The 10,702-nt window shown below is 50.2% G+C and overlaps 1 protein-coding gene across 1 annotated transcript; it reads left to right on the top strand.

Annotated features, from left to right (window-relative positions):
* The first annotated feature begins 1,247 nt into the window (after nt 1–1,247).
* Nucleotides 1,248–2,967, top strand: LOC127359642 (uncharacterized). The gene is made up of 3 exons (XM_051393618.1): nt 1,248–1,640; nt 1,769–2,020; nt 2,129–2,967. Exons 1-3 carry the CDS (start codon nt 1,348–1,350, stop codon nt 2,418–2,420), a joined length of 837 nt encoding a protein of 278 aa, XP_051249578.1. The 5' UTR covers nt 1,248–1,347; the 3' UTR covers nt 2,421–2,967.
* The last annotated feature ends 7,735 nt before the right edge of the window (nt 2,968–10,702 follow it).

The following is a 10,702-nucleotide window of genomic DNA, read 5'->3' as shown; positions in this document are numbered from 1 at the left end:
AAAAAGCTTGCGGGCGGTGCTGCCGGGACGGCCGCCTGGGTCACCAACGTCGGCAATGAGTACGGGCAGGTGCTCATGTCCGTCCTCACCGCAGCTGAGGGGGGGCGGACTTGTCGACATGGCATGGTACCGCGAAGCCGGGAAGGCCCCTCCAAGGGTCCTGTACGTGGACCGGGACTGCTGTGCCACCGTGGGACAGTGTCAAACGTCCAAGCTGTTCCACGAGTGGCACGAGCTGGTCGTCAGGCTCGACGTGTGGCACCTCATGCGGCGTTTCGCCAGAGGGGTGACCACCGACAGCCACCAGCTCTACGGCCTCTTCATGGCGAGGCTCTCCTTCGCCATTTTTGAGTGGGACGCCGAAGACGTGTCCCGCCTGAGAGGAGCCAAGCAGTCCGAGGAGGGGAGGGACGCCCAGGAGGTCAAGCTGTCCGCCAAGGAGCTCGCCCGTCACTGCCGGCGCCGCACCAGGGGTGCAGTGGAGACGGAGCGGCTGGTCCAAGAGGTGCTGGACACCTTCTGGCACGTGACGGACAGCATGGGCGTCCCTTTGATCGACCGCGCCCGAATGGAGGAGATCTGGAGCACGCAGCGCCGACACCTCGACTGCATCCAGGACCCTGCGGGAGTGGACCTCTACACCAAGACGGGAGAGCTCACCAAAGGCGGGGTGAGGCTCCCCGTCTACCGGCGCGAGGCTCCACTTCCCTGGAATCGTTCCACCTGCACCTGTGCCGCTTCATCCCAGGTAAGTACATGTGTGGTTTACAACACAGACTCAATTATGTATTTGTGTGTTTATTTGTCCTCACACTAACTGTGTTGCTTTGTTTCTGCTTAGGACAATCTGCAAGTGATGTACACTTCCAGGTGTACCTGCTGGAGGGCCTGGTGCGGTGGAACGAGAATCGAGGGAGGACAGAGGTCGGCGCTGCGTTGCTACAGTGCCCAGCTGCAGCACAGCTTCGACCAGCTGACCCAAGAGCTTCTTGGGCTCACGCTGGTCGACACGTACACCATGCCCAGGGAGTACACAGGTAAGTCATAAATCTGTCTGAGGTAACGGTAACGTTTAACACCTGTCTTAGGTGTCTGTCATTTAACATCTGTGTCTCTGTGTGCCCACAGGGGAACTCATTGGGGTGGAGTACCTGTTCTCCCAGACGGGCGCTGTGCTGCAGAAGGACCTGGATGATCCTGACGCTCCAGGAGGGACTGATGAGGACGAAGCCGGGGGGGTGGGGGGGCAGTGATGAAGAGTTCGAGGAGGAGGAACCAGAGGAGATTCGTCTCCTCGAACACCACAGCGCTCTCCTTCAGTCCTCAAACCTCACCCGCGTGGACCAAATGGAGGTGCAGCAGGCTGAGGAGGAGGAGGAGGAGGAGGATGTTATCGGGCCAGGTGGAGGCAGCTACCAGCACGTCGTGGCCCTGGCCCAGGCCCTCGTGGAACTGCGCCACCGCCGCTACGTCACTCCCAGGCAAGCCAGAGAGATCACCGCTCTCTGGCTGAAGTTGAGTGATTGGGACAAGGCAGCGGTCAAATTCCCCCCCCCGTCACCAGGGCCGGCTTGTCCAAGGCCGATTCCGGACCACCCAGCGGCACGCTCACATGCCAGGGGTGTGGATAGTGTGAAGCGGTAAGCAGTCACAATAAATTTCCAAGCTTTTTTTGGTTCTTGTCCTGTCCTGTCAGTCACTAATTAACTCACTGACTCACTCTCTCTCTCTCTCTCTCTCTCTCCTCTCTCTCTCTGTCTATGTCAAGTGCGGTCCTGGGCAAGGGGGCGGGAGCGGCGCAGTCTCCCGATGTGTCGAGGCTTGTGGAGGCTGTCCTGCTGGACCTCAGCATCCTCCACTGCAGCGAGGGCAGGAAGATTGCCGGGGTCTGGATTCCTCGCTGGGGTGCCGTCATGAGGGACTATCTAACAATTTGCGAGAATGTTTATAGTTGTGCAGCCCTCATGACGAGCACCCGCATCCAGCTATATGATGTCAATCGGCGGACCCTGACGCAATGGTAAGACCTGATCCTTTCTCTCACATCTGATTTGAAGTGGCACTGTGTGAGTGTGTGTGTGTGATGTCATGATTACTAATGTGCATTTGTTACATTCTGTTTTTTAAGGCACAACCAGAGGAGCAAGGCCATGATGAGGGACACCATCGCCATTGCAGTCCTGGGGCCCAGCACTCCCCAGACTGCAGCGGAGCCCCTGCCTGCCCCACCGACTGTGCTGCAGCAGCCTGAGCAGCCAGACCAGCCCCTCCAGCACCGCCTGCCCACGGACGCTTCTGGTCCTGGACCTCATCGTCGCCAGCTCCTCCACTGCCTCCTCCTCCTCCTCCTCATCAGCCACCCCACAAGCCTCCAGCGCGGACGCCGTCCTGTCCACCAGCGTCAGCGCGGAGGCCGGTGACATCCCCCTCCACAGCCACAGCTGCCACTGCTCCACCAGTGCCAAGGAACACCGCCTGGAGGCGCAAGCTCCAGGAGGAGAAAGAGCGTTGTGCCGGGAGCTGGGAGAACACTTAAAACCAGCAAAGAAGGTCTCCCACTTTAACTGCAGGCGCAGTGGCCAACCGAAGACGCGGGCGTTTGGCCACAGCCGCTACAAGAAGGAGACCTTCTGCTCCCGGGCCGAGGGGAAAGGGAGAACTGTGGAGCAGTGGCTGGCAGAGGTGAAGGGGCGTGATGGAGCAGCCCCCCCTGCCTGAGCGAACACTTCACTTTGTGTGTGTGTGTGTGTGTGAGTGAGTGATGGGGCGGCTCCCCCTCTCTGAACGAACGCTTTGTGTGTGTGTGTGTGTGTGTGTGTGTGTGTGTGTGTGTGTGTGTGTGTGTGTGTTTGGGAGGGAGGGATTTGTAAATATTGTGTATATAGTGTATTTAGTTTGTCAATTATGTTTGCTAAATAAATATTGTGTATATAGTTGTCTTATATAAGATATTCCTTTATTTGTCCCACAATGGGGAAATTCCAATATATATCTATATAGTTGTATATTGCTGTCTTAATTGTTTTTGTTTTAAATAAACTTTTCTTTTTTAAACCAATGCTTTCTCCTGCTTCTTTCGGTCTTTAAGAAATTAAATAAATATAGGGAAGACTAGGTATCTAGACTAGGTGCCTGATATCACTAAATTCCCACAGGTAACAGTCACACAATACATCATTCCCTCTCCTCACTTAAAACTAGGGTCAAGGGGTCAACCCAGGGTCAGGTTCAAAGGTTTACCTAGAGACTAGATGAGAATGGGCCTCAGATGGACACTGTAAAACAACAGGGGGTGCTGAGGGTTTAGTTGGACAGAATGGAAGGCAGAAAAGCAACGCGGAAAACCAAACACGTCACTTCATTAGGTTTGTTAGAAATATACTTTGTTAAACTGCATCTGTGTTTCTATGTACCTTGACTAACAGAGTTCTGTATTGTATTTGTATTTAAGTGGACTACGACTGCACATCCTCCTCCTCCTCCTCCTCCAGCTCCTCTCCTTGACGGCTTCAGGCAGCAGAGCCAGTGGCGGGGACCAGCAAGCCCACCCGTTGCACTGTGTACAGGCGCAAAATTAAAGCAGCAAAAGACAAAAAAGTCCTCCAAAGTACCAGGAGAAAGCCACAGCACAAACCTGGTGACCCCTGCAACATCCGTGGCCAAGCATGCACGGTGGATGGTGGCCACACTTACCTCAAGGGCCAATACTTTTGTGCTGTGGAAGAGGGCCCTGGAGGACGCACAGTGCAAGAGTAGATCAGGGAACAGCTTGGCCCTGGTGAGCTACAGAAGCTCCCCAGAACAACAGCCTGGAACCTCAAACAGAGGCATGAGAAACCAGAGAAACCAGGTGGGAAAGTGAGGAAGCCCCACAAACTGCGGATCTGCCAACTCTGTGGCCAGCCACAGCAGAAAGACTTTGGCCACAGCCAATATGGGGGAGAGCACTTCTGTGCTTTCTATGAAGGGAAGACTGTGGAGCTGTGGCTGGCTGAGAAGAGTTTAAAAAGACATTAAAAGTTTTTTTTTTTAAATATTTACTGTACTATTATCCAAGCACCTTATATGTTTCATCTGTTCACTGCACCTTATATTTTTTATTTTTAGTTTGCACTGCAATTATACTGGTTATTTATCCATTTTTTATATTGCATTCTATGTTGATTTTTTTGATATGTCTGTGTGTTGTTACTGTGTGTAATGCTGCTGCTACATTGCACTTTCCCAGCTTATCTATTATACATTTTGACCATTCCTAATAAATATTGAATTGATTAAAACCTTGTCATGTCTATTTAAATACTTTTTAACTTGACTTTTTAAACCTGGAGCCATTCAGGAGGCCAAAGCGATACAAATATTAATGCACATTTAACAAAACAGGTCTCCTTGCTTTAAATGCGTGCAGGTGCCTTTAATTCGCCATATGATAAGTAACCATGTGCTCGGGATGACGTCGAACAACAGCTGAGAAAAGAAGCTTTTTCATTTAAGCTGCCATTGTCTTCCAGAAGCACCTATCTGCCAGTTTCCACCTCAGGAAGCTTCACAGCGGTGACTAGTACATTATAGAGTGGTTTGGTGTGGCTCTCTCACTTAGTTTGGCTGTAATGCACAAAACTATTAAAAGTGACTTTTTTGCGTTCCCCATGTAATTCTGGCTTTTTCCTGTTTCACATGCAATTCTGTGGGACTTTGGTGTTTTTCCACCTAAGTGTGCTGAATGAGCTTCTCAGGCTGAGAAAACAAGCTTTTTCACACAAGCTGCCATTCTCTTCTGGAAGCACCTATCTGCCAGTTTCCACCTTAGGAAGCTTCACAGCGGTGACTTGTACATTATAGAGTGGTTTTCTGTGTTCCAAATGCAGTTACGCTTTTTCGACAAAAGAGGGCACACTTGACCATAGAATAATTCATTCTGGACTTGCAAAGCTTCACAGTGGCATAATCGAAGTGATGCATAAGTGGTTTGGTCTGGCTCTCTCACTTAGTTCAGCTGTAATGGACAAAACTATTAAAAGTGACTTTTTTGCGTTTCCCATGTAATTCTTGCTTTTTCCTGTTTCAAGTGCAATTCTGTGGGACTTTGGTGTTTTTCCACCTAAGTGTGCCAGGCTGAGAAACCAAGCTTTTTCACACAAGCTGCCATTCTCTTCCAGAAGCACCTATCTGCCAGCTTCCACCTCAGGAAGCTTCACAGCGGTGAATTGTACATTATAGAGTGGTTTTCTGTCTTCCAAATGCAGTTACGCTTTTTCGACAAAAGAGGGCACACTTGACCACAGAATAATTCATTCTGGACTTGCAAAGCTTCACAGTGGCATAATTAAAGTGATGCATAAGTGGTTTGGTGTGGCTCTCTCACTTAGTTTGGCTGTAATGAACAAAAATATTAAAATTGACTTTTTTGCTTTTCCCATGTAATTCTGGCTTTTTCCTTTTTCACATGCAATTCTGTGGGACTTTGGTGTTTTTCCAACTAAGTGTGCTGAATGAGCTTCTCAGGCTGAGAAAACAAGCTTTTTCACACAAGCTGCCATTCTCTTCTGGAAGCACCTATCTGCCAGTTTCGACCTCAGGAAGCTTCACAGCGGCGACTTGTACATTATAGAGTGGTTTGGTGTGGCTCTCTCACTTAGTTTGGCTGTAATGGACAAAACTATTAAAAGTGACTTTTTAGCGTTTCCCATGTAATTCTGGCTTTTTCCTGTTTCACATGCAATCGAGCCCCGGACTGATTTCGCACTCTTGCTGGGGCAGGTGTATATAGTTGTTTGCAGTGTTGTGTGTGTGTGTTTTTTTTTAAAAGACATTGACTTTCCCCTCCACAAGGACCGGGACTTTGCCGCAGTGTGGAGGCTTTCTACCAACACCGGTCCACCCACCCTGCCACAACTCTTCTACAGCACAGTGACACTCTGCTTGGAAAAAAAATGTGTGTCCCATTCACACCTGTATAACACGCTGTCATGCCTCTGTGCTGTTCTGATTCTATGCACTGACAAGTCTTATAGGCCTGCTGTGTGTCTGCTGCCTGTCATATGGTTTAAGGGGGGAAATCATTGTGTGTCCCATTCACACCTGTATAACACGCTGTCATGCCTCTGTGCTGTTCTGATTCTATGCACTGACAAGTTTTTTTATTTTTTATATTTTGGACATGTGGGTATGTTCATTAATGTGATCACTGTTACATCAGTTACATCCAGTAGCTGCGACGCAAGATATCGGACTGCCATTTGTGCTGGTTCATCTGCTGTTGCCACTGGCTCTGTTGCTGCCAAAAAAATAAAAAGCCTTGTATGTACAGGTACTTCACACTGTAATGCCCCTGTGTTATGTATCCATGCATATCTGTGCTGAGCTCTTATACTATGTGTCTGCCTGCTGTGATTGCCTTGTGCCACTGCTCTGTTCTGCATCACCATTTATTATTATTATTATTATTATTATTATTATTATTATTATTGGATTGTAGTTTAAATAATCTATTTTGCTCTGTACTTCTGCTGTGTTTGATGTTGTTGTTGTGAAGATGCAGAACACAACAACAATATATTTAATTGATATTTATTTCACTGAAGAAAAAGGGGAAACAAATCATACACAGCATGTAACTTTAATTTATACATAAATAATTTATTTACCCTTTTTTACTGAGAATTGTATTTTATTTGTAAAGCCCTTTCCACACTGATATGCTGCACTGTCCTGTATCCTGGACATCTGACTTCATATTTCAAATAAATTGTCATCATTTTATACTGGTATCATTGTTCTCTTGTCCTATATCAAATTTAAAGCAATAAACACTGATGATACATATTCTCAATAAACACTGATGATACATATTCTCAATAAAATGAAGACACAGGAGATAAACCGTACTGTAAATGAAAAATCCATTTATTATTGCATTGCCTGGCCTTGGAAATATGCAAATTCATTATCATTTATAGACTCTATACAACGGTTCCAAGCATGTTTTAATCATTTTTTTATATTTAGAGAAGACATTTCGACGCTATGCACGCGTTTCGCAGTTTGCCTCCGTCGGGATTCGAACCGGCGAGCGGGAGTGCCGTTCCGCACGTCGACCGCGCGTCTTTTGCGCTCTAGTGCGCATGCGCGGGTGCCGACCAAAACAGAGAAGAACGCTGGGGGAGCGCCTCTGGGACAGCCTTCGTCTCTGTACCTGTGTTCCACATAAATGTCCCCACCTACCGATTTCAGAGGCTATCATTGGCTCATGCTCAAATGGAACAGGCCAATGGGTGAAGGCCAGGTCAACCCCATTGGTCTGTTCCATTTGGGTGCTGTGCTGTGATTCGACAGCTCGCCGCATGTCCCGCCCACCCCCAAAGCCACAGCCACGGTCAGTGTCATTCATTCATTCGGACTGAGCGGCGTTTGAGTGAGCGGACGGACGGACATTCACACAATATTATAAGGTTAGACAAACTTTATTGTTTGTAAAATTATGTGCTACATTGAAAAGGCAGCTTATATATTATACAGTAATCAGTTAGCAGTGAAACAGCGAGCCAATGTAACGTTAGCGTAAGTTAGGACTGCCGCCGATGTCATTACCGATCGGTGAAATGTGTTTAAAATAATATTCCCATACTGGGTTTACTTGTTGAGACCTAGGATATTGTACTGCTATTGTGTGGAGTTGATATTTAAAGTTTAACTGTGCTTTAGATGCGTTAGCATATAAATCGCTATTAGCATGCTAAGCGTTGGAAATGAATGAGCATTTAGCCACTGCTGTGATGAGCTGACGATCTCTGGAAACGCTTTAAAAACGTGATGAGACAACTTGGCTCACTTCTTAAGACCCTTGGTATGCTGGTACAACGAGGTGGAGTCAAAATTTGAAGTGTAAATATGGTTTAAATGTGTAAACAGACCAGCCGTGATTTTGCTAGCTAAAAACAAGGAGGTGAATGAGGTCATTTTAGTTACTACTTTTCTGAGGGCTGGCGATCTCTCACAATGTATTTAATCTTTAAACAGACTACCTGATTATCTTCCTTAGACCCTGTAGATGTAGTTACTACAGTTTGAAGTCAAAATTCAAAGTGTAAATATGGTTTAAATGTGTAAACAGGACGCCTGATGTTGAATGTATGTTAATGAATGGGCACAGTATCATTGAGTACAGTAATAGACTGTCAGTAGGATGTAAACAGTGCATGTGTAGCAGATTACTGACTTAAATCTTATTTCTTGTCTTTCTAGAAAATGCAGCCTATTTTCCGCTTTGAGGCAAACCTTGACCTGACCCTGCGGGCCTCTCAGGAGGCGCTGGCCTTGAGCCGCCGCCAGAGGGGGGGCCTCTGCCTCTGCCACTGCCCTGGTGGTGGTTAAGACCCCTGAGCTGGTGCGCTCTGAGGCAAGAGACAGGGTGGTGCAGAAGGGAGGTAACCCCACCGATCACCATCAGGTGCTGGCCGAGAGCGAGCTGCAGCTCGGCCAGTACCGTGGTCAGACGTTCCGGTGGCTGCTGGAGAATGACGTGGGATACGCAGTCACCATCTGTGTGTCCCACGAGGGAGAGAGAGACAAAGGGGGCACTAGTCAGCAGAATGCCCTCATGGTGCACAAAGACGCCCTCGTCTCCTACGCCAGGCTGTTCCCGCCGATGGTGGCAGCCATCGACAGGCGTAGGATGCTCGAGGGCAGTCCCCAGACCATGAGGGGCGTGGACGACACGCTGGTGGGGTTCGGTGTTCATAGTGACCTGACCTACAAGACCCTGTACGAGTCGACGGACCGTGAGCGGGCAAGGTAAGTTGTGTGTGTGTGTGTGTGTGTGTGTGTGTGTGTGTGTGTGTCTCTGTGTGTCTGTGTCTGTGTGTGTCTGTGTGTGTATCTGTGTCTGTGTGTGTATGTCTGTGTGTGTGCGTGACTTTTTTACCCATTGCATTTCTGTTCTCTTTTTTAGCTATGTACAGTTTGTGAGGCAGGCGGCACCCACAGCCTAAGCGTCCAGGTTGGTGGACTTAAAAAAATATGTGCAGGCCCGGGATGCAGAGAAGGCAGCCCTGGCAGCACAACCACCACAACCACCCCTGGACGCTGTTGGTCCCCAGGATGGACCCTCGGATGCTGGCCTGCTCGCTGCCGCCATGGAGGTCGACCCGTGCAGGGATGCCCCATCAGCCGTGCCCCCCTTCTCTCTCTCCCAGCCACCGGAACGTCCCCTTCAGGACAACACCTGTGGGGAGAGGTCAGGCCCCGGCGCACAGGTATGCTCAGTGATGACATATTGTGTTGTAGTGTGTGTGTGTCTGTGTTCAGTACACTAACGGTCTGACACTGCTGTGTGTTTCAGCTGCTACCACGTGGCTGGAGGCTGACGCTCCCCGAAGAGCAGCACGACTGGGTGGGCCGGGCACTGTTCAGGAGGGCACCCAACGGGCAGGGTGTCCTCACATCTGAACTCCGCCTGTGGTGGCACCCACCAGGTGCCCGGCCCCTCTACACCCAGCCACCCGCCACAGCCCACCCCTTTTTCCAGAGTCCCTTTTTCCTGTGGGTGCCCTACAGGATGTGGGCGTACCACCTCCGCTGCCCCATCGTCGCCTGTGGGGGCAAGCTTGCGGGAGCTGGCCTCTACAAGACGGTGAGGAGGGTCTTGGACAGGAGCTGCTGGTACTTCATGGGCACGGAGTACCTGGAATGCAGCTCCTGTCACAAGAAGATGCCGGGATGGTCGCAGGACATCTTGGGACAGCTGGACATGGCCCATCGTGAGCAGTTTCCAGCAGTTCTCACGTACAAGTAAGTAATGTAAACAGTAACAGCAACAGTAATGTATTTCTGTGGTTTTCTCCAGTAACCTCTGATCACCTCTTTCCCCTCCCCGGTTGTCCTGCGACAGAGCTGTGATCGGGCTCATGAAGGAGCGCACTTTGGGCAACAGTGCGTCTCGCCTCCGTGCCTCTCTGGTGGAGCAGCACACCAGAGAGTGGATGGCGCGGTCGATGCTGTACCTTTCCGTGCTCCGCAAGCTTCGGGTACCGGGCGCTGCGCCGCTGGCGGCGGCGTCGCTCCCAACCATGCACCCGGTGCCCACAGTGCTCTGGCTCATCAACGTCTACGTCAGGGATGCCTTGACGAGGCTCGACGAGACGAGAGCCAGAGTCACTTCCATCTTTGGTGATCTTTTGAAGATGGACTCCACCAAGAAGGTAGGTTTTGTTATCCACCACAGCGTGCCGTGTACCCAGTGTAATGTTTGTTTTGTCATGTGTCTGAATGTTGTTGTGTTGCTGTGTCACACAGATCACCAAAAAGCTTGCGGGCGGTGCTGCCGGGACGGCCGCCTGGGTCACCAACGTCGGCAATGAGTACGGGCAGGTGCTCATGTCCGTCCTCACCGCAGCTGAGGGGGGGCGGACTTGTCGACATGGCATGGTACCGCGAAGCCGGGAAGGCCCCTCCAAGGGTCCTGTACGTGGACCGGGACTGCTGTGCCACCGTGGGACAGTGTCAAACGTCCAAGCTGTTCCACGAGTGGCACGAGCTGGTCGTCAGGCTCGACGTGTGGCACCTCATGCGGCGTTTCGCCAGAGGGGTGACCACCGACAGCCACCAGCTCTACGGCCTCTTCATGGCGAGGCTCTCCTTCGCCATTTTTGAGTGGGACGCCGAAGACGTGTCCCGCCTGAGAGGAGCCAAGCAGTCCGAGGAG

Source organism: Dicentrarchus labrax, unplaced genomic scaffold (genome assembly GCF_905237075.1).
Source record: "Dicentrarchus labrax unplaced genomic scaffold, dlabrax2021, whole genome shotgun sequence".
NCBI classification, from domain to species: Eukaryota; Metazoa; Chordata; class Actinopteri; family Moronidae; genus Dicentrarchus; species Dicentrarchus labrax.
Note: the sequence above shows the minus strand (reverse complement) of the source record. Positions and strands in the feature narration are given on the sequence as shown.